General features: G+C 46.9%; 1 protein-coding gene across 4 annotated transcripts in view; it reads left to right on the top strand.

Annotated features, from left to right (window-relative positions):
• Positions 1-24,708, top strand: part of ACVR2B (activin A receptor type 2B) — a 376,358-nt gene that overhangs the window by 177,772 nt on the left and 173,878 nt on the right. For 2 of the 4 annotated variants that reach the window (XM_078663209.1, XM_078663207.1), the window contains exon 3: positions 12,963-13,066. In XM_078663209.1, coding sequence (XP_078519335.1) covers positions 12,963-13,066 — 104 coding nt within the window. The remainder of the gene's footprint in view (positions 1-12,962; positions 13,067-24,708) is intronic. The other 2 variants (XM_078663210.1, XM_078663208.1) reach the window with 1 other exon arrangement.

The raw sequence follows: 24,708 nt of genomic DNA, 5'->3' as shown, positions 1-24,708 counted from the left end.
AAAGGTCCCCTCTGGTGACAGCTGGCAGAACTGGCCCAGTCTGGTGTCCTCTTACCTAGCCGACAACTCTCTGTTGTTGCCTAGCCTGGGCACCTCACCCCCACTGGGTTGCCTAGCTGACAGACCCTGTCCGGTGTTACCTGAATTGGTTGTCTCTCTCCTTGTGTTGACTGCCTCCTTCCCCATCTGGTGTTGCCACTCCTCTGGCATTGCATGGCCTCACTGCAGCTAGCTACCTTTGGTGTTTCTTAGCCAGTTAGGTCCCCTAATATGTCATTTGGCCAGTTGACTACCCCCTAGTTTGCTGGTATCACCAGGCTCACCCAACACCCAGTGTTGCTGGGCTCACTTGGCCCCACCTCACTGGTGTTGCTGAGTACGGCTGCCCCCCAGCTGGTGTTGCCGGCACCCCCCTACCCACCTTCCCATTTCCTCCACTCAGACTGGTATCTCTGTGCTTGGCTGACCCACCTCCGGTGTTACGGGGCTAGGGTAAACCACCTCCTGTCTTGTGTTGCCTTTCCCCCTCTGGTATCACCTGGTTCGATTGGTCTCCCGCCTGGGGTTGCCTGCATTAACCCTCATTCAGCATAGCATGACCAGTTGACCCCTTTCCTTTGCACCTGACCTTTCCTCTGGTGTGCGTGGCTCGGCCAACTACTCCTCTGACGTTGCATGGCCCGACTCTCATCTCCCGTCTCCTGGTAACGGACTCGCTTTGTCAACCTGGCTCCTTGACCCATACTGCAGCATGATAGTTATGCATGGCCTGGCTCTGTACTTCCACTAGATGCACCAACCCTTTCCATCACCTGCACTGGTCACCATGAGTATCTTGCCACTTGTGGTGTGGCCTGGCTCTACCATTCCCTCCTGTGATGTATTCTTGTCCAGAAGCTCTACCTTCTGGTGTTGCCTGGCCATGTGAACCAACCTGTGTGGCATGGTCAAATGAGGTCCGCTAGTGTCCCCAGGTCTGGCTGATTGTCCCCTCTTTTGGTGTTGCTTGGCCTGGCAGACACCCTACTCTGATGATGGTTGGCGTGGTTAGTCTGGCTCAGCCTGCACCACTGTGACATTGTCTGGAGCTCAGCCAGCCCCACTGTGGTGTTGTCTGGCTTGGCATCTCTTCCTGTGCTGCACGGTATTGTTGCCTGTCCTAGCGTCTACCCCTCTTGATACCACCTGTCCACCAACCACCCCAGTTCATTTGACTGTCCTGCCCGCCTCACCTTTCTCTGGCCCTGTGAAGTCCCCTACTCCACAACACCCCTTCTATAATCGACAGGCGGACATTTTTCAACGTTCGAGGGTGCCTATCAGGATGCTGAATCCCTACATAAAGCACTTTGATACCTATATTTTCTGAACCGCCGCTTGAAGGGAAAGGGGTTTTAGTGTACACCAGCAATACCACTGTTCTTTTACTTTAACTAACAAGACCGCACCCAATTAATATTTTTTCTTAAAGTTGGTGCATTTCCTGATTTAAACGAAATTGAAATGCCAAATTGGAACGTAATCCCCAAGCTCCCAAACACACAGTAATTTCAACAGGATGTCTCCTTAAAGGTGTGTGTTGCTTGTTTCACATCCCATTGTCCACTCTTGGCACTTGATACAACCTCTAATTTTGTAGGTGATCCTGTGAGCGGCTGAGTGTGTGTGTGTATTATTTAGTATGTGCTGATCAAAGCCTCAGTTTCGAACCGTTGAGTGTGGTGTCAGTTGTTACTGGGGATGTGGTGTTCAAATGTGAGAAAATGCTTTCTGCCAGAGTGAAACATTTGTTTTGGTAGTGCATTAGCATGTTTTTTGTATAACTAAGTCAATGCAAACATTGAGTGCTTTACTGCTCTCTACCAGTATACAGAGGGTGCATTACTGCTAACTGTGTAATATGGACCAATATTGCATCTAGAGATCCTGGTAACTGAGAATTAGGGTGTATTATATGGTATGGATGGTTAGCCTTACCATGGAATATACTCGCAGAAACTGTCATGAGTCCAGTGCGCCTTGTTTAGCAACCTTAAGCTCAACCTTGGGTAGCTATAGCTTCGAGCAGGATTGCACAAAGTAACTTCGTGTAAAGCATTTAACAGTACCAAAAACAAAATAAGAAATCCACACAAACCGAGAGAAACACAGCACCAATTTATAAAAATTGATTATATTTTAATGAATGTTTAGAGTCCTTTATGAGCAAAATCCACCGAATGGTTCAAGGAAGATTTTCAAAGGTTTTATCACTTTTTAATTCAACCGCAAAAAATCATTGGTCAATCACGTTTGTAAACTTTTGGAAAGTTTGTAAAAGTTAGTTTGGCTACTCTGACCCGGTTTGAGTGGCAAATCCAACAAGGAGAAATGTCTGGAGGCCAATGAGGTAGATTTGGACAGTTGTCTTGCTACCAGAGCAGTTTCCAGTCCTTTTCCAGCCTTTATGACACAACAGCTATAAACTATAATGGACTGGTCCTGATGGTATAAGATGAAAAAGATGCTCAAGGATGTTACGGTGCGGTTGACGGGGGTGCCTTTGTGGTGATTCCTCGGTCCACATGTGGCAGGTGACTTTGGCCTATGAGGTCGGGGTCCCTCGAAGTCCTCTTAGGGTCTGTAGAAGGTCATCTGTGGCAGGGTTACCAGTCTCCGTAAACCGCAGCCCTTGCAAAATCATTTAGAGGGGGCTAGTGTCCTTTTTAGGTGACCAACCTGGACTTTGATGGCACTCCCAGGTCCACCTGTCTCTAATGTAACTTTTGGCCATCGAGGATCAATCTCTTGGGGCTCCCAGCCGCAACTAGTAGCAAATCTTCTGTGGGGGCTAGCCAGTTGCTGGTGTGGGCTACTTGGGCTGTGGCGACTCCAGTGTGAGTTCCCGTTGGCCACTCCACAGTTACTTTGAGCCACTCCTTTGGTCTGAGGCACACGTTTTCGCCAAGCCAGGAGCCACCGGCACAGTCCTCTCTTCGCTATCTCTAGATACAGCGGGTCTAGTCCAGCAGACCGTGCAGCCTCTCAGTGAAGTCCTTGGGGCAGCAGGGCAGTCATTTGGTCCTTCTTCTCGTTCCGATGTGATGTGTGACGTGGAGTGTGTCAGGGGTGCCATATTTATTCCCAGAAAATGCTGTTCGGGGAATGAAGCGGTAACTAGACCTTGGGCTACCAGGTTACCTCCATCTTGGTAACAACTTTCCGGCTATGTGTGGCATCTATCAATCCCAGAGTGCACTATTCTGTCCCCTCTCAAGATGTCTGGACTCTTCCTCACAAGACTCCCCAGGCGGGCAGAATGCTATCTGTTTGCCAGACCCTGTGTGAGGCCACTGGACAACTGGGTCATAGTGGCAACTTTCTGAAATTTGCATTTCTGTAATAATGGTATTAAATTCGACTTGGTCGTCACCATTAACTTGATACCTTACAGTACCCAGCTAGGTAGCCAATTCACAAGTTTTTTTTTTGTATCATATTTTTATTTGTAATTGGTACAGAATCATGTTAAAAGGAGACAATACATACATTACAATTTATCAATGACCACATCCCGTCTTACATATCAAGTAAGTGGTTGGCGGCAGTCCATGTCTGAAATATTATTGATATAAATCACAACTTGGTAACTAATAGAATAACATACACATATATTAACAGCAGCAGTCCGTGCGGCTTCTCTCTAGGGTCTGGGTCTCACATCACCCTTTCCTTCCATGAGGGGGTGCACTTGGGTGGGGGGGGGGGGGGGGGGGGGGGTGTAAGAATTCTAGAAAAGGGCACATTTTAAATATATACTGGGGAGCAGGGCCCAAGCGCTCTACTATATACAATACCACCACCCCCTGGCTTTAGACTCCATCAAATGTTCTGAGTCACCATTCTATCGGTCCGGTCTGTTCCTAGGGATGTACCGCTCTTCTGAACACAGTAAGCGTTGGTGGGGCTGTATGCTGGCAGGGTCAGGTCAGACTGGTGTGCCAGCATGGTGCCCCATATTTCTAAATTACGGTCCACATTCTCGTCTGTGTGTGCTGCTCATAGCGGTCTTTCTTCTGCCATGCCCCATTCGAGCATGCGAGCATGTTTGACAACCATTTATCTACTCTAGGCGTTATTCTTCAGCAAATGAATGACCACTCGTTTTTTTGCTAGGATCAGCCCCAGAACAGGTGATTCATTTTGACTCTGCGCTTGGGAGTGGAGAATAACTCCAGTAAGCAGTGGTTGACTAATATCACTGCGTGAACCTGTGTCCTAACTAACTGACTCCATAATCCCTGACGTTTACTGCAATTCCACGTCTTATGTGAACATTATGCTGGGGCAGTCCCTCACCTAGGCCACACCTCTGAATGTTCTCCTTTAATTCTATATAACCACTGTGGGGGGGGGAGGTAATATAGGCATGGTGCAAGTAATAAAACTGCTTCAACCTTGCGTTGCTAGCCACCTCCCGAACCTGGGCATGTGCTCTCTTCCAGGCTCTCGCCTGTTTCGACTCTCCGTAATGTTAATTGGGCAATCCCCTTTAACAGCCTTGTAGATGCGAGAGGTCAGACCCCGTAGTCAACCCGGAGTCCAATAGCACCAGCAAAGTCTGCGACTCTTCAGGATATTCAACCCAAATTTCTCTAAATGTTCAAGATATTTTGGCATATTGCAAAAATTGCCTCTGCCAAAGGTCATTGGTAGTCTGTGCCTCCTCTAATGTGAGAAAGATGTCGTTAAGGTAGAGGACTCCCACAGTTATAGCTACCTTCAATCCGTTGATATGACCATCACCGATTGAATGGCACAAATGTGTCCCAACCGTCGGAGCAGCAGAAGTCTGGCATAAGATGCCCATCGTAGCACTCAGACAACTGTCTGATTCCAGGCCACTGTCACCTGTCTGACTACAAAGGGGTGACCACCCTGGACACCTGCTCCCAACATGAGGCAATGTGGGAGATCCGCATCCACCACCCATGTTCCACGAGTTTCTTCTCCATGTTGGGGCCATACTGTATAAGCCCAGTGAGGTAATATAGTTCCATGTATGGTACTCCCAGCCCCCTTAGTTCAGAGTCCATTTTTAAGATATACAGTTTATCTCTGCTCAGTTTACTGACCCACACAAGTGACACCAGGAGGCTGTTGAGTGTAGCAAACGTGGATTTTGGAATATCATACATTGCATGCTGGAGGGCATGCAGACAACAAGGTAATCAAATCATCTTGCTCAATGTGACTCTGCCCATCACAGATTAGGCCAGGCGAACCTAGAAGCGGATCGATTCCTCCAACACCGCGAAGACTCTACCCATGTTTAGGTAATAGTGGGTCTCAGGGGCATGAACTATCTGTATCGCCAAGTACCGGAAATGCAACTCTCCCATCCAGGCTCTGGAGCTTTGTCTAATGCATGGCCACCGTAGCGGCTATAGGGAACAGAACAGTGTTTTGCCTATTGACCTTAAGACCAGATACCCTGCCGAACTCGGACATAATCTGTAGCAGTATTGCAATCGATCTGAGTGTATACGTAGAAGACGCATCAGCAGCCTTTAAGGAGACTACATGGTTGACCTCTCCCACTTCTTTGCTCCACTCAACCATATCACGACGAAGCCAGATCGCCACGGGCTCCATCACCAAAGCAAAAAGCAGTGGCGACACGGGGCATCCCTGCCTAGTGCCCCTCTTAAGGGGGAAGCAATCTGATATCACACGCCTCGTTCCACTGGTGCAGTATTCAACAGTTTGATCCAGGACAGGAACACTGGACCTGGGCCCATACGGCAGAAGACTTCCCAAAGATTTTACCAATTGGAGGGATGCCTTTTCGATGTCTATGGCTATCAACGCTGCCTTTAGTTCCCCTTCAGCAACCATATGATGGGACAGTGTCCTTTGATTGATATGGGTCCCTCTACCCCACATAAAGCTGCATTGATCTTCATGTACCAGTTGGGTAACCTCCACCCGTAACCTGTTTGCAAAGGTCTTTGCCAGCATTTTTGTGTTAACCCAAGTATAGAGACGGGGGTCTATAAAAGCTTGGGTCTGAGTGGTTCTTTCTCGTTTTATGGAGCAAAATGATTTGTGCCTCACGCATAGTTCGCAGAAGTATTCTACATGCATGTGCCTCCTGAAGCGTTTCCCGTAAATGGGCAATGTGTAGCTCAAAGTATGTTTGATAGTGTTCCACTGGGAGTCCATCGGGAGCTGGTGCTTTACATCTAGCCATTTCCCAGACTGTCTTCTTGAATGCCTTGACTAGGATTTCCCTCTCCAGTTACCCAGGCTGCTCCGCTGTAAGTCCAGGAAGAGGTATGTGATCTAATATTATCGGAGGTTTGGCCACCCTCGACCTCCCCATAAACAGTCACCAGGTGGTCTCATAGGAGGAAATGAATTGCGGCTTGTGACCCCACCATAGTGCCATCCCATAGTTTACGAGAAACGATCACTGGTGGCGGACTTTCCCTTTTCCATAGCCATGCTAGAAGGTGCCCAGACCGGTCCCACCCCCGATGAGGTAGTCCCTCCGACCCATAGGACCAGTCTGTCCAACATCTCTCCCACCGTTCTCTAGGCTGTCAATAGCTCCCTTCTCTGGCTTCCCACAATCTGGGCATCTCACTGAATATTTGTGAGGTGTAGTTCTTCCTAGTAACGGTTTCTCTAAACTGCACCTAGTGTCACTAATACGTGACAGGCATTCTCCTTGGGTCACTACTTTGAGTCCCCCTCTGGGCTCCCCTGCTCTCTGCTGAGGACCAGTTGGTGTAAAAATAGTTAACTGTCACTTCTCGAAGCTCCACGTGGAATTGGGTATCACTCAGTACCTCTGGGTGTTAACACCACAACGGCACCCTGGGTCTGTCTCTGAACCCGCCCCACTCCAGGAGCTCCATGACATGATCCGAGAGAAACCTGTTCAATATCTGAACGTCTGTTATTTCTGCGACGATGTAGTCTGTCACTGAGAATCTATCAAGGCAACTTTGTGTTATGGGTTAGGACCGTGGTTCCCAAACTGTGCCCCGCTGTACCCCGGTGCGCTGCTGTGAGGTGCCGGGGCGCTGCGCGCACAATGTGGGAAAGTGCACTTTGTGTCAGTTGTAAAATTACGTGTCCCCCTGCTCCCCCTGCATAAGCTGGGAACATGGTGTGGCTCGAGAGTACTGGCGCGATACGTGCATACGCATACGCGTCTGACGTACGTGCTTCCACAGGGATAGTGTAGTCTCCATTTTATACGCGCTGTTTCAGGTGCATTGTTGCTCTCCGCCGTGCCTCGTGAGAGCCTCTCCTTCACATGATTTAAGGTTAGTAGTTGTTACAGTTACAGTAGTACTAGGGCCTTTGGTGTGGAAATTGCCATGGGAGGGATTCCTGTGTGGTCCATTTTATTTTTTACTATTTTGGCTGCTTTCACTCGCTCGGTGGAGCCCACCTTTTTAGAGTAAAATTATTAATCAAACGCCTGCCGATCTTCGGCCCAACCTCCGTTTTACACTCGTATCACCAGCATTATTTTTACTGTAAATTTTGTAAAACGGAGGTTGGGCCGAAGATCGGCATGGGTTTGATTAATAATTTTACTCTAAAAGGGCAGGCTCCATGGAGTGAGTTAAAGTTTAACTCGTGCTCGCTGGAAATATGGGGACATTTAGTGTTGGGATTTCCATTGCAGGCAGTTGTTGCGTGGAGGATGCCACTGAGGGCTGCACTGGATAGTTGTTTACTACTTCAGTTTTGCGAATCCTGTGTGATGTGCCTTTTAAATGTAGTTCACTGTGGCCACAAGTTGAACTCCCCAACCCAGTCCAAAGCCACATGTGCTTGAATGAAGAACTCACCTGGATTCTTCTTAGGGCACATCCAAAAGTTGCTGGGGAAGTAACCTGGTTTAATAAATCTATGCTGGCATTACGGAAAGTATTTACTTTACCAATTGTCCCTCTTCTTCAAAAGTACAATTTGCACTTTACTCGCTCCGCGGAGCCCGCCTTTTTCACAGTAAAATTATTAATCAAATAACTGCTTTTGCAGAAGAGGGATAATTAGTAAAGTAGTTCACTGTGGCCACAAGTTCACCTCCCCAACCCAGTCCAAACCCTCGTGTACCTGAAATGAAGAACTCAACTGGATTATTCTTAGTGCACATCCACAAGTTGCTGGGGAATGTAACCTCGTTTAATAAATCTATGCTGGTATTACGGAAAGTGTTTACTAATTGTCCCTCTTCTTCAAAAGTACGATTTGCGCTTTACTCGCTCTGTGGAGCCCGCCTTTTTCACAGTAAAATTATTAATCAAATACCTGCTTTTGTAGAAGAGGGACAATTAGTAAAGTAAACACTTTCTGCAAATGTGAGCATAGATTTATCAAACCTGGTAACTTCCCCAGGAACCAGTGGATGTGAACTCCGAATAATCCAGTTCTTCATTCAGGCACACGTGGGTTAAGCATCAGTGATTTCTCAACTGGGGAGAGGTTGTGGCCTCTTACAGCTAAACCGTCAGACCTCGAACCAAGTTTGAGTCTCAGCTGGAATGTTCAACATCCTGTGATTCTAATCTAGGGGCAAATCACTTAATCTCCCCAGCGCTGAACAAAAATGAATGTGTCAATCGCAACTAGTGCTAATCAATGTAAAGCGCTCTGATACCTTCGGGTCCAGTTTGCGCTGAATAAAACTCTGGGGGAAAAAATGCCAAATTCAGGGCTTTATGTGGATCGTGTCCTGCCAGTGCACACTGGCAGTTCTAAAAAGCAGGTGCTGAGACTGGTCACTTTCGGGCTCTCCATTTTTGCCCTCACCATCTGGGTGAAAAAAAATCGTAATTCTGCAGCAGTACCACCCTTCACGGACATTTATGTAAAATCAAAAATGCTCGTTATGTTTCTTTGACAGTCTCATCATGTCACAACTGAAGCACTTTCAATATTATAAAACAACAAAGCCATAGTTGTTGATTATTTATTTTATCTTCTGCAACTAACAAGCAATGATGGAGAAGTTTAATTTAACAATTGTGTGGTTAAAAAAAAGTGCATGGAAACATAGTGCTATTAATCTTGTAGTATCGTTTCTCACTTAATGAGTTCTTATTAAACAACTTATCTTTTTATTTTGTTACAAATATGATTATAATACCTTCATTGCATCCCAATTACTTTAGGAAGCCAACAGTAAGTACTCGCGAGGTTGTGTTTACATCACCCCCTCTCCCGCCCACCGGTAAAAAAATGGTGGGGAGCCACGGCCAACTGCCAAGTAGGTCAAGGGAGCCACGGGTCAAAAAAGTTTGGGAACCACTGGGTTAGGGCATAGCATATATATTCTCTGGCGTCTGAGTGTCGTCCGCCAAACATCCAAGCAGCCCAATGCATGTCATCACACTTTTCAGTGCAGCCACCATGTGCAGATCTGTTCTGTTTTTAGGAGGGGGAGACAATCCTCACAACCGTCTGGCATTCAGTTGAAATCACCTGCCCACAGCAGGGCAGTCCCACTGTAGGCAAGCAGCTCCCTCTTGACGTCAAGGTAGAAGGTCTGTGTTGGGAGTATACACACCGCTCGACCATCCAGCAGTCCACATAGCCATATATATCTACCCTCAATATCTGATTTAAAGCTCTGAACCCTAAAGGAGACCTGTGGGGTGATCCATATGAAAGCCCCTCTGGCGAAATTGAGTATGTGGTGGAGTAGAGTTGTCTCCTTCATTTACTATATAATTTTTGAATTTCGTTGTCTGTCGGATTTGTCTCCTACAACAGAGCGATTTGAATACCCTGTCGCCGGAGGAAGGAGTGTATTGTAGATCGCTTAAGATCGGAGTTAAGCCCGCCAAATTCCATGTCATTACCTTAATACCAGCAGCCATAGAGTCAAACACAATTCAAACATTAACATCCCATCTCTTCCACTGTGTAAACACAATTGGACAACCCTCGTATCCCCAAGTATCCTCATCCTTCTACCCCTTCCCAACAATTACTTACTCCACAGTATGATTAATTCACACATCGCTCCTGCCCACCCCCCGAACTAGCAGTCAGCTAGCAGTCCCCACAACAGAAAATCGATTGGGAGGGTGTCTTCAGGGGTCTGCAGTTACGGTCACCGCCCTCTGGTACTTCCTAGCCCTGCAAACTCACTTTTCCACACCAGTCATCGTACCATTCAGTCACTCATACACTCACACTTGCTGGATACCTCGCTGCCAAATAAGCTCTCTTGTGGAAACTTAAAGCACAACTGTAAAACTGGCAACTAATCAGCTGAGTCAAACACCCACATGGGGCGAGAAATAGCATTCCTGTCACATTTCGTACATGTCACCCATTCGCCTGCTTTTTCACATGTACACTGCAAACAAGCCATCCAGGACTGCAATCTTTTACTAGGGGACCCTCATGGTTTCACAACTTGGCAAAAGGTGTATTCAGACATTCACCATCTGGGGGCATATCAATATGAGCAGTGCACAAGGTCAACTGAAGTATCAGAATAATGCTTAATGTCAAGTTTCACTCTGCTCCTGGACCTCCTCCACCACATCCCCTGTGCTTGTATCCGAGTTGGAGGCTGTCACCACAGTCACCCAGTACCATCGCTGCCTCTCTCTCCGCTCCGATCGCCACTACTCCATCAATCAATCAGCAAATTTGTATAGCGCACTACTCACCCGCTAGGGTCTCAAGGCGCTGGGGGGAGCGGGAGTCGCTACTGCTCGAACAGCCAGGTCTTGAGTTGTTTCCTGAAGGAGAGATGGTCCTGAGTCAGCCGTAGGTGGGTAGGGAGGGAGTTCCATGTCTTGGCTGCCAGGTAGGAGAAGGATCTTCCGGCGGTGGTTCTGCGAATTCGTGGGACGGTGGCAAGGGCGAGCCCGGCGGATCGGAGCTGGCGGGTGGGTGTGTAGAATGCGAGGCGGCTGTTGAGGTACCAAATGTTGCCCTGTGTGCTAATAAGTGTATGTGTGATGGAACTCCTAGAGAAGAAATCTTTTTAGGACAAGAACCCTCACTCACATGAAAGTGACCTGCTTCATATAGGGTTCCCTCCTCACACCCGGACTGCAAAGTCCATGGTGTGGGCTACGACTCCTCAAATAGGGAGGAGCAGAGGTGTTTTTAAGATAAGCGATGAAATAAGGTCAGTGAGGGACACAGTGCAAATGAGGAAAAAGAACATATACGTGTAGTGGTCAGTAAAACTGTCTCCAAGGGGCCAAATTAACTTAATTTTGTTGACCACTGGCACGGTGTTAATAGTTTTAACACCTTCGCTGCAGGGCTAATTCCCCCGCGGCGCTGGGGGGAGGAGGTGCGCGCGCAGTGCCACGGTGCGGGTGACTAGCTTGGCTCGTCACGCTGCACAGTGGCGCTGAGCTCGTCATGACCACGCCCGTTTTTAAGAACGTTCAGCACAGCTGGGGAATTAGACCCACGTGTGAAGCTCGGCTCGTCATGAGCACGCGGCCACCGTGCCTCATGACGAGCTCAGCTCGTCATGAGTACCAATGGGGTTAATGAAATACATCAATTGTATAAATCGGTGGAGTGACCTACGAGCTATAAGACTTCATAGGTGGAAGAAAACAATAGCGGCAGTAGAAATGAAGATTTCTTCAAGATCTGGGATCTAAATTTATGGTTCTTTAGTGACTGTTTTCAGGCGTGTGACTCCCTCTTTTCCATATATTTTATGTGTTACTATCTTGATAATCTGATATTCGGAATAAAACATATGTTTAAAATGTTGGAATCATGTACTTCCTTTGTGCGATGGAACCTGCCAGGCCTCCATTCCAGGCGAGAAAGGGCCAAGGGACCGATGTAGAGTTCGAAGATTAGGAGCATGTACATGGCACAAACCCAAGGTTGTGCAACTTAATGGACTAATCATTTTGATTACCATAAGGTGGGCATCTGTGGAATCTACGCTCTTACAATTATATCAATTTGTGTATAAATAGCGATAATTTAAGATTAGCAAATGTGCTATGAAACATAAAAAGAAAACAAACCTATTTTTTCAATTTTTACACATGCATCTACAACGAACTGAAGATTTCCATTGTCCTTAGTAACCTCTATGCATCTTTCGACCCTTCCTTGACCAAATGAAAAATGTGGCCTTCATTACTATGAGCTCATGCGCATGCATTAATTTATGTTAATGATAGATGGCCCATCTTAAATGCGTTCGTGTCTTGGTGCACAAGGACAGTGTTTGCTATGAGTGATTTTTTTGCTTCATATATTCTTTTTATTACTTTAAATAATTCTCTGGTCCACTCGTGCTCGTTAGAAATCTTGGAAATTCGCTAAGCAGTTACCATCAGCTACTCTAGTTGCATAGTTTTGCTCAGCAACTTATGGTAAATCTTGAAAACTGCAATGACTGCTCCTAGATCGCAGAGTTTTCAAGCATGTGAGTTTTTATAAATAAAAACTAGCTATTTTCAGTTTTGTACTTGTTGAAACCTGGCTGAGTAATTTTGAAGGGTTGCCGGAAAGCACACATTACCTGTATTTCGGTTTTCGTATTCTTTGTAGAACTTCATAAAATATTTCGAACACTAAAACGAGCTATTTGCAGCGGTTTCTGTGACTGCGCAATCATTTTCATCACCATCTAGAATGCTTGCGGAAATACAAGTTTATGCCAGGGTTTAAGCAGTTGAGGCCTACCCAAACTATGGCTAGACTAATCTGGATCTCCTAATAAACGCACTCTTGCTTATTACAACTTTGCACACCACCACTGCTTTAAAAAAAGAGACCGCAGTCAAACTTTGGGGCACCGCTGTAGCGTTGATATTCGTTTACCGCTTAGATTTCTCTAATAAAATGAAATAAATGTTGAATGCAGTAGTATCTGGTAGTTTATAAAAGTCTCATATTGGTCCATCAAATAATGTGGGTGCTGCATGTATTTTGTGTCTACTGATCTGCAGGCAAGATTGTATCGCAAAAGAAGAGAACCCTCAAGTGTTTTTCTGCTGTTGTGAAGGGAACTATTGCAACGAGCGGTTCACTCACCTTCCTGAACCAGGTACTGGTATGTAGTCCACGTACACACCTTTGCTTTACATATGAAAGTCAGTTATGTTGCCAAGTACTTTAGTAAAATACTTTTGTGACTGTATTCAACTGTAAGCAACTATACAAAATAACTTGGTCTACCTTGCATGTAGCTCATGTGGGTGAAATATAGGAAATACTGTTAATACGCACTTGTGTAACACACCTTCGATCATTAGTGTGGCATGGCAGCACTATAAGTGTAGTCTGCGGTATGACTTTCCAAACGTTTCCATTGCAGATCGGTGTCTGGTTTAGTTTTGGGTAGGAGTGTGCTTCATGGGGTTGGAAGTGTAGGTTTTAATTTGTTGTATGTTTTTTTTTGGTGGTATGCGAGTGAAAGGCTGAACCAAATTGCTTCTGTATTTTCATGATCGGTACGGGTGCATTGCCCGGAAAACGTATTTTTGCCGGAGGTAAGCAGATGATATCACCTGCTGTTGAAATTGCTTTTTAATTGGTCCTATTATAAGAATTGTTTGATGTTTGTGTTACTGGCTGCACAAGGATGTTTATCAGGAGCTTTGACTTAAATGTTTATTTAAATTTGTATATTGTGTGTGTATGTAGGTATTTTCGTGGCACTGTGGGACTAAACCATAACCACACACTAGCTATTGCATACTGTTTTAAGGTTTCTCTTTCTTACCTCCTCTCTGTCTCTCCCATCTTTCTTTTCTTCTCCCTCCCCCTCTCCCCCTCTTTATCTATTCCCCCTCTTTATCTATTCCCCCTCTTTCTCGTCTCTTCCTCTCCCTCCACGCTCTCTCCATATAGTGCATCTATGGGTTCTGGTAGTATTATGAACCACAAGGTCAACGTCCGAGTGCCAGTATAGGACTATATATGTCACATGTTACTTGTTAGTAAAGTAAATATGGAGCGTTTGATCGTCATCTATTCGGTATTTATCGTTTGCCTGAGATTAAAGATATCAGTCACTGGTTTGAAAATTTGCTTTTGGTAGGTATGTTATGATATTTAAAAAGGTTTTATGCAACAATGGACATTTTTAGAAGTCAAATTATTAACTTCTGAAATGTGCTTTTCCTTAGAAGTACAGTGACACTACATAATCGGTTTAACAAGACATATATAAAGAATGAAAATAAAGCACAATATGGGACAGTAACTTTTTTTGCTGACAGGGTTCTGTGTTCACAATATTAAATTTTACTCACTGGGAAGGGATCCTTGGTAGATGCTTCCACCAACCATGGGACCTACAAGGGCGAGCTTACCAGGCGTGCTGATAAATGCTCTGATAGCAGCACTGTTGTGAACATTTTTAGGTTTTGCTTGGCAATGCGTACGAAGTACGCATGCGCTAGCAAAATCTTATGTTTTGCTCTGTGGGGTCGGGTATCCGCCCCCTCCTCCCATTGGCTAGCTCCATAAATGGAGGCTAGCCATTGGGAGCCGGATCTGTCCGTCAAGGCCGGACCAGATTCGGGGGCGTTCCCGACATTTTTTCCCTCTCCACCCACTTCGGATCGTCATCGCGGCGGAGGGTGTGTGTTATTTTTTTTTTTTGAGTCGGCTTGTTTTTTGTCTTTTTCAAGTGTCTGTTGTTGGAGTTGGCTGTGAGATTCGAGTTCCCACGAGGCGATCAGGTAAGGAGCATTTTGTTTATAAAAGTGCGTGCGCCGTGATCCTCCCGCCCCCCCCCCTGTCCGTGTCTTTCCCGCCCCCCCTGCCGCTTCCGTGTCTTTCCCGCCCCCCCTCCCGCTTCCGTGTCTTTCCCGCCCCCTTCCCCCCCCACCCCCCGGTTCCGTGTCTTTCCTTGCTCTTATGACCGGTCACTATTGGCTCAGATTCTATGTGCCTTGCACCCAGAAAACAGGATGGTGTCCCAGGACGTGCAGGACGCGTAATCTCCAATACCTATCCTGCAATCCTAAAGGTGTTGCCTGCAGTTTGAGGTGTGCCAGGAACATGTGGGGCCTGCGAGAGGCACAGTGTTGGCAGGCAAGGTGAGCGGCACCGTCTGGTCAGAGGGCCGCTCCCACAGGAGGCCCCTTTTCTTCCTGAGTCCCCCGAGCGGGACTCCATCGTAACGGCAGCAGACGAGCGGCCCTGTGGCAGCGGGCCGCCCGCTCCGCCAACGTGGGGCATTGTTTGTTTTAAGAGCCTAGTGACAGGCTCCGGGGGCATTTTCATTTACAGAGAGCCCAGAGGGGCTCAGCGGGCACCTTGGTGATGTCGAGCCCCCAGAGGGGGGGGGCTCCAACGACGGCCGCATTTTTGTTAAGAGCCTGCTTTGACTTAAACAAAAGCAGTTTCAGCAGAGCGAAGCATTGTATTTGCCCAGATAATGTGCCCTGATTGACTGTGGTGCCTTTGTGATGGAAAAGTTTGCCAGCTGGAGAATGCCTTATTTTTGCTTACTTTGTAAAACGTTGGTTCCTTTCACTGTCCACCCCCCCCCCCCCCCCTCCTGCACATGTGGCATTCGCAGCATGTGGTGGATTTTTTGTTTAGCATAAAAGCGCAAATATTTTCAGTCCTGGGTTTGTCTCTGGCGATGCATCTCATCTAACTAATTCCACCTCTGGCTTCCCCAACCCCCTTTCCCCGAGCCATTAATTTAGCTCTACAGACGCATCAGTGGCAGATGAGATGCAGGCTGCCTGGTCCCAGTCTAGCCTGCTCAGGTCTGTCTGCGCCAGCAGTGCAGTCTGTTTTCCCCGTCCAGCACTGCGTTTGCTTTCAGTGCCACAGACTAGTTCCTTGGGCAATACTGCACACCTTCAGTGCTTGATTGGTTAAAAAAAAGTACAAGGGCTCTTCCGTTTTCCCCATGAGGCAGTAGCAAGCGCTGCAGAATGTCGGAATTTCCAAATATCAATGCTGCATAAACATGATTACACCTCATACCCAGATGGTCTGGGCGATTTTCCCGCCAGGGTGTTTTCCGCATAATTGTGATTTTTCTCACTTGCCCAGTAATCCATCATCTGCGGGGTAAATTACACAAAGTGCTTCTAGCGCATACGGTTTGCAAATTACTATGCTCTGTCTCACGTGTTGCTGCTACAGCGCATGCGAAAAGTTACCTGGCCATCTTTCGGTCACTGATGTCTCTATTATGGTGTTGAACCCATACTAATGAGGAGTGAACGTTCCCAGATAGTGCAAACTTGCAAAACAATTCAACCTATTGAAGTAATGCTGCCACAAATTATGCCACGTACTTCGCCTTTTCATGCCACATAATTTAGTTAAGCCTGCCACATAACCTGGTCCTAATCGTCACTTAATTCTAGGGGCCCCGCTCATAGCTTTGCTTTCCTCCACTTTTACATTTTTGTCTCTTTATCTCAATCTTTCATGACTGTCTTGATGCTTCAGTCCTGGTCTGAGATAAAAAAAAAAAAAAAAAAACGGCAGCCATCAAAAACACAGGCGGTGGTATCCAGCTGCCCCATCGACTGCAATAACCGGGATAAATTGAGCTCTGCTACTAGTTTTGATGACCCAGGTTAGTAAAGTGCTCAGTAATTGTAATGATGGGCCGTTAAGAAAGCAAAAAAAAATGCGCCTCAGGTCTTTCAGTTGTTGGTAAGATTGTCCCAGAATAAGGCGCTGTGAAATTTGCTGTTACTGCACCTATTATCTCCTCAAATAGTTACAGTAATATGTGCTTTGTGGGCTCGCAGTGTGGGGGGGCTCTGTGTGGGTGTGTGGGGGGGCTCGCAGTGTGGGGGCCTCTGTGGGTGTGTGGGGGGGCCTCTGTGTGGGTGTGTGGGGGTCCTCTGTGTGGATGTGTGTGGGGGGGGCTCTGTGTTGGGGGGGCTCTGTGTGGGTGTGTGGGGGGGCTCTGTGTGGTTGTGTGTGTGGGGGGCTCTGTGTGGTTGTGTGTGTGGGGGGCTCTGTGTGGGTGTGTGGGGGGGCTCTGTGTGCGTGTGGGGGGGCTCTCTATGGGTGTGTGTGTGGCATTTCCGAGAGATTAAGCTATTGCCATTGAAAATGACTATGCCATTTATTTATCTGTTTTCAAAACCAACACATAAATAAAAAAGTTGTCATTTACAATGCCAATAGCTCTAACTTTTGCAAAGGCAAAACCGTTGCATTGTAAATGCTTGTTTTTTTTACCATCACCAAAAGAAAGCAGAAATGCTCTGTTAGCCACCCATTTATTTTTTAATTTGTTTAGGGAAGGTAAATATCCTGCAATGCAAATGAATTCAGCACTGTGTAATACTAGAAGTATTTCAGAGAAGGCCTCTTTGCTGTGAAATATTGAATTTTGAAACCAATGTTAATCATTCAATAAAAAAGCTTAAAATGTAATATAAGCCTCAAATTGAATGTTCACCATTGTGTTTTAAAGTTTGGCCTTCGGCCTTGTGGTTTATAAATATCACCATACCATCTCAATGTCAATATAGGCCCATATTACACAGCCACTCATTATGAAATCTCCCTCAATGTACAGATTCATACATAGTATGTATACATAGGTGCAGAGGGTAATATGCTATTTATTAGTATTGGGATTGGCCATGGCTTGAGGTAAAGCCTAGAGTGAGTCATGATGCCTTGCCCTACCGCAGTAGCTGTAAAAGTAGCTGTTCTCTGCACATATGCATATTTGCTTAATGGCATGACCTTTTTCATGTATTTTTATAGCTAACTGTATTAAACTAAAACCAGGATTCATGGGGTTTAATTTGTCTAATAAAGTAAAAAAACATTCAACAGATAAAACTGTTATTTTTCAGAGTGAATCTTTCTGGTTCACTATGCTGTGCATTATTCCGCGGTCTAGTGGTTGGGTCCGGAATCGTAGTCTTTTCTTTCTTTTTTTTTTTTTGGTAGCCCAGGTGGGCGTCGACGTCCCACCTTCTGCTGTGCTTCCTGTGACGTCGGCACGCTTCCTGCGGAAGCTCCCACCTTTGGGCGCCATCTTCAGATTCTTTTTTCCGCCCTTGGGTCTGGATTGTTACCGAGGGGCTCCAGAGTTTTTGGAGGAAAGAAGAGGAAAAAGACTAATTTTACACGGAAAAGATTGGAGAAGATACCGAGGAACAAGATCACCAAGCTGTGACGACGAAGAAGGAGGAGAACTTCGAGATCTTCGACGTCCAACGGAGAATGCGCACACAGGGGGGGCCCTGAGCGCAGGAATGGACGAAACGCCTTTTAAATTCTGCTGAAACTGCCACCACAAATACGTGCAGAAGGACCAGCACCCGGTCTGCAACCTCTGCCTGCCGGTCGACCACGAGAGCAAGGATTGCAACGCCTGCTCCGCCTTCACCCCGAAGATCCTCCGGGTTAGAGAGAGACAAATAAGAGCCAACTACACCATGCAAGGCAAAGGCCAACCTCTGTCGCTTCGGGACCTGGGACTCCAGCGACGAAGAGGACAACATTGCCGAGGGACCAGATGACTACATGGTCGTAGATACCGATAAGAAACCACATAAAAAGAGGTAGGAGAGACATCGACCCCTAACCCCCCGACACTCTCGAAAGCCTGAGTCAGACTCTCGAAAAACAGTCTAAGTGCTCGAAGGGAGCACTGGTGCCTAAAATCTCGACGGCCGCAGCTGCACAAACAGCCCAGCGGACCCTTCGAAAAGGACTCCCAGGCGGCAAAGACCGGCGAAAAGCCAAGGTCGTCGAAGCACGTCCCCGAAAAGGACCGCTCGACTTCGAAGGAGAAGGACCCGAAGGTTGCTTCGACAACTAAGTTGACGAGATCGGCCGAACCGCTCGACGCCGAACATGCCGTCGAGATGGAGAGAAAAAAGAGAAGGCTCGAGGCCGAAATGGAGAACATCCTGCAAAGGAAGACGGAGTTTGACGAGAAAATGAAAAGGTTCACGATTTCGTCGAAACTGCCGACGCAGATCGTCGAAATAGAAGAGGAAGAGAAGTTTGGCGCTGAAGAACCGCCAAAAACTCCTGAACCCCAGGAACACCTAGAGGAGAGGGCCTATACTACGAGGAAGAAGGCGGCGACGACCAGCTAACTAGTTTCGGCTCTACATCCCCGATGGCACAGGACCTGGAGTGGCAGGACCTCGACGCCGAAAACCCGGAAGAGGCCGTGGGGACGTATCCTTAGAGGCCTTCGCCACCAGATGACATTGGGGCCTATGACATGGTCATCAGGAACGTGGCAGTGGCTTATGGAGTCAAACTGGAGGAGGAAAAACCAAAGGCATGCTTCCTCTTAGAGACCCTGCTCCCCACTCAAACAAGGAGTCAATTCCTCCCCATGCTTCAGAGTGTCATGGACCAAGGGAGGGAGGTGTACAAAGACCCAGCGACCTGCAGGTCTGCCACGCTTAGGACAGAGAAGAAATTGGAGCACTCCTCTAAGGACCCTCCCTACATCCAGGGATCCGTCACGGCAGACTACATTATTGCGGCAACAGCCAGGTAAAGGGCAAACGTCCCAACAACATAAGGGCCACCACCAGACAAAGAAAGTAGGAGGATGGACCTAACTGCGAGGAAAATAGAGAGGAATGAAGCGGTACAATGGCGCATGGCGAACTCCAATGCCCTACTAAACAGACACCAGCATTAGGACGAGGTCGGACAGATGCTCAAGCACCTCCCCGAGCAATACTAACAAAGAGCGTCACACCTGGTGGAGGAAGGAAAAAATATAGCAAATTCTTTCCTGAAAACAGCCATGGATGGGGCTGACACATCCAGCAGGCTTATGATAGGAATCACAGAAAGAAGGCATGCCTGGCTCAGGATCTCAGGCTTCAAGCCGGAAGTACAGAACAATATTCTGAGCACCCCTTTCAATGGAGAAACACTGTTCGGGGCACCGGTGGATAAAAAAACCCAGCTAAAGAAAGAAAATAAGACTGCAAGGTCCATGGGGGCCTTACAATTCAGAGGGGTGAGAAGGGTTACCCCGACACAGAGACCAAACGGAAGGGGAGGAAACCAGCCGTGAACATCACACCAGACATTCCAGCAGGCTCACCAGGCCGACAATCAAGTCACAGCAGGGACAGCAAAAACAAACCTGGCAGTACCAGCCTCTGGGCCAGTTCTTTAGCAGGAGGGCGAATGGACGAGGGCAAACAAGAAGAGGGGGCCAGCAACCCACCTCAAAGTGACTCCGTCCCGCAAAGCGTGCCCAACCACACGACCCCTCCAAGGGTGGAGCACATAAAGGTCAACAAGAGAGGGTTACCCGGACCAAACATCAACGAACATATAACACCAGTAGGAGGCAGGCTAAGACATTTCTTCCAGGAGTGGAAGAAGAGAACTGCAGACAAATGGATACTCAACATCATACAGTTTGGATACTGGATAGAACTGGAAAAGAAACCATCAAACAGAAAACCAAAAAGGAAGGCGCATTCAGGAAAAGAACTAGCGCTACTCCTAGAGGAAGCACAAGAACACCTCCATAAGGAGGCCATCAAACCAGTTCCATTCAGAGAAAGGAACAAGGGAGTGTACTCCAACTATTTCCTAGTACCAAAAGTGGATGAAACGCTAAGACCCATCCTGGATCTAAGGCTCCTAAACAAATGCATAAAGACACAAATTCAAAATGACATCCCTACTAGATTCCTCAGATAAGGGACAGAGACTTCATGTCCACCATAGACCTCAAAGATGCCTACCTGCACATTCCCATGAACAGGCAGCACAAACATCTACTAAGATTTACCATCAACAAAGAACAATACCAGTTCACAGCCCTAGCCTTCGGACTAAAATCCGCACCAAGGGTCTTCACCAAATGTCTTGCGGCTGTGGCAGCGTACCTGCGGAGGGAAAGGATTCATGTATACCCTTACCTCGACGACTGGCTAATAAAAGTAAGTTCTCACAGGGCATGCAAGGAACACGCACAGCGAGTCACAGAAACGCTGACAGACCTGGGATTCTCCATACACTGGGGAAAATCCTCAATGGAACCAGAGCAAATGAAGATCTTCCTGGGTGCACAGATCAACACCATACAGAGCAAGGTGTTCCCCAGCGACAAGAGAACACTGGCTCTGCTGAAGGAGACATGCCACTACCAGAACGGGCGAGCTCTGACAGTGAGGACAGCGAGCAAGATCATAGGGATGATGGTGTCCTGCATACACCTGGTCCCCAATATACGGCTCCACATGAGACCATTCCAGGAATGGCCGCAACAACAATGGTCACAAGCTACAGGAAGTTGGAAAGATCTAGTGGTTGTAACGCACGCAGAGCAGGAGTAGATAACCTGGTGGAACAAGGAGAACATAACAAAAGGGAAGCCTTTATTACCATCAACCCCAACGGTGACCATCACCACAGACGCATCCCAGATGGGATGGGGAGCAGACATGAACAAGCTCAAGGTGAGGGGTCTGTGGACTCCAGCAGATGCGGTCAATCACATCAACTACCTGGAACTGAAGACCGTGTTCCTCGCCCTGAAGGCCTTCCCAAAACAACTGTACAACCAGAGAGTGTTGATACAAACCGACAACATAACAACGATGTTCTACATCAACAAGCAGGGAGGAAGACCATGTCGCACTGTCCAACCTAGCACAGGAAATATGGAGATGGACCATCCCACTCAAAATAGATCTGCTAACTATACACCTACCAGGGAAGGACAATGTGGAAGCAGACTGGCTCAGCAGACAGACATCAGCATCCCACGAGTGGGAGCTCAAAGCACAGGAAACGCAAAGGCTATTCAGGAGGTGGGGAGCACTGACGATAGACCTATTTGCAACACACCAGAATGCAAAATGCCGATACTTGGCAACCAGGGGAACGATCCTATGGGAATGCCCTATGGATAAGCTGGCCGAAAACATTTGCCTACGCTTTTCCCCCGATACCACTGATACACAGGGTACTCAACAAGTGCAGAACCAGCAACATGACACTGATCCTGGTGGCATCACAGTGGGCAAGGCAGACCTGGTACTCACAAATAATGGAAATGGCATAGGGACCACCCCACAAGTTCGGGAAAAGAAAAGACCTACTTTCCATGCAAAACGGAGAAGTATGGGTGTAGTACCTCTAGCCAAAGAGCCTCAGCCTAGCTGCATGGCTCCTGAAGACCTAGTTTGCACACCTAAGGCTACCGGAGAGCACCCTGTGGGTGCTACAAGAGGCAAGGAGACCTACCACACGAAGGTGCTATGTGACAAAATGGAAGAGGTTCACAAAATGGTGCAGCAAGAAAAAACTACACAATAAGATGACAAGGCAATCAATGGTGCTAAGATATCTCACACACCTGCTGAAAGCAAAACTAAGTTCATCCTCACTAAGAGTACACCTAGCAGCGATAGTAGCCTACACAAGAGGAGAGACGGGAAAGAGCTTCTTTACATCACAAGTAGTGAAGAGATTCCTGGAAGGGGCAAAAAGGATCGCACCACCTAAGAGGATGCTGCCACCGGCATGGAACCTTAATTTAATCCTAACAGAATTTATGAAAGCGCCCTTTGAACCCATCCATAAGGCCTCACTACAAATGCGAACAATGAAGACCGCCTTTCTGGTGGCAATCACCTCGCTGCGCAGGGTAAGCGAGCTGCAAGCACTAACGCTGCAAGAACCCTACATCCAAATACACAATGACAGGGTGGTAATAAGAATGGACCCACACTTCATGACAAAGGTGGTGTCAAGGTTCCACATGAACCAAACAATACAGATACTGAGCTTCTTTCAGAAACCATCCACAAGCGCAGAGAGGGCACTGCACACTCTGGACGCTAGAAGGGCAGTAATGCATTACATAGAAAGAACAAAGGAGCACAGGAAAACAAAGCAGTTCTTTGTGTCCTTCGCAACCAGTTTGCTAGGTAGACCAGTAACAAAAGACACCATTGCACGATGGATCGCACTAACGATACAATTCTGCCACAAACAGGCAGGGCAAGAACTATCAGAGGGGGCACAAGCCCATTCTACCAGGAAAAAGGGAGCAACAATAGCCTTCCTGGCTAACACACCTATTCAGGCCATATGCCTGGTGGCAACATGGGCTTCAGTGCACACGTTCACTAAGCACTACTGCGTGGATATACAAATGAACAAAGAAGCACAAGTAGGACAGAAAGTGCTTCAACATATATTCAACTACCAACGCTCATCTTCCACCCAGCCGCCACAAACATAACAAACTGCTACAAAGTCTATGCACAGCATAGTGAATCCAGAAAGATTCACGCTGCAAAACTAATAGTTTCTTACCTGTCGGTGTAGTTTTGCAGCTTGAAGATCTTTCTGGATTCACTAGCGAACCCACCCACCTCCGCCAGAAAGATGAGGCAGAAGAAGGTGGAAATACAAAGAATAAAAAACAAAGACACTTTAAGGTACAAAGTGAAAAATCATTTACTTAAGGTAGAACTTGAAAGCATTGCCAAGGGTTCACAGACAGAACACAAAAACAAGAGACAAAAGAATCCGATGATGGCGCCCAAAGGTGGGAGCTTCCGCAGGAAGCGTGCCGACGTCACAGGAAGTACACCAGAAGGTGGGACGTCGACGCCCACCTGGGCTACAAAAAAAAAGAGACTACGATTCCTGACCCAACCACTAGATCACGGAATAATGCACAGCATAGTGAATCCAGAAAGATCTTCAAGCTGCAAAAATACACCGATAGGTAAGAAACTATTTGTTCTCTGTGCAATGTAATTATTTGTAGTCTGATCGACAGTAAAAAAGTTTTTCCTTTACCAGTTTTTCAGCAATAAACATGAAATGTTATCTTTGCACTGTAGTAATAAATGTTTGTTTATTAGTTCAATTGATCTAGATAACATGCCATGGCCTAAATGTATGTGTGTATATGTATATACAAAAACACCCACGTGTGTGGGTGTGTATATATATATATATATATATATATCTGTAGTTTGTGGCACGTGAACTGACGCAGGAGCCCGAATCCCCAAAACAAGCTCCTTGCCACTAGTAAAAAAAAAAAAAAACGTGTTCAAGGGAACCGGGGTTCCCAAAACGTGTGTGTATGTATGTATGTATATATGTATGTATGTATGTATGTATATATATATATATATATATATATATATATATATATGTATATGTATATATATATATATATATATATGTATATGTGTGCAGCATACACTCCTTCCTTGAAAAGATAGCAGAGACCCAGGGGAAACTTTAAGAAGCTTTATTTGCAGGTAATGGCGGATGCATTTCTGGCTGTTGTTGTGCCGTCTTCAGCGCCCGAAGCTTCCACAGAATAATGTCACTCAGCTGTAGGTTCCGCCTCTCTTAAGACCCGAGGTATCAAGTCTGCACCTCCCCCAATTGCGTTAGTATCAGCACACCTGCGCAGCATCCCGCGTGGTGGGAAAGACTACATGTCCCAGAGTCCCTTGTAGGTGGACTGAGAAAATTGGTGCGGTGGGGGTGGAGAAACCGTGGGTTCCCTTGTGCATGAGTGCGGATTAAAGCAAAGTGAGTCCGTGAAACAAAACGAAAATGTGATGCTTTGTTTGGCAGCTTACATGTATATATATATGTATGTCCAAACATCAAGTGCCTGCTAAGGAAGAGCCCACTACTGGAAGGTTAGTATCTGTGAAATCTTTAATGAAGGTACTGCATGCTGTAAGATCGCTGCTCACGCTG

This window comes from Lissotriton helveticus, chromosome 10 (assembly GCF_964261635.1).
Source record: "Lissotriton helveticus chromosome 10, aLisHel1.1, whole genome shotgun sequence".
In the NCBI taxonomy this organism is placed as follows: domain Eukaryota; kingdom Metazoa; phylum Chordata; class Amphibia; order Caudata; family Salamandridae; genus Lissotriton; species Lissotriton helveticus.
This window is presented reverse-complemented; position numbering and strand designations above follow the sequence as displayed.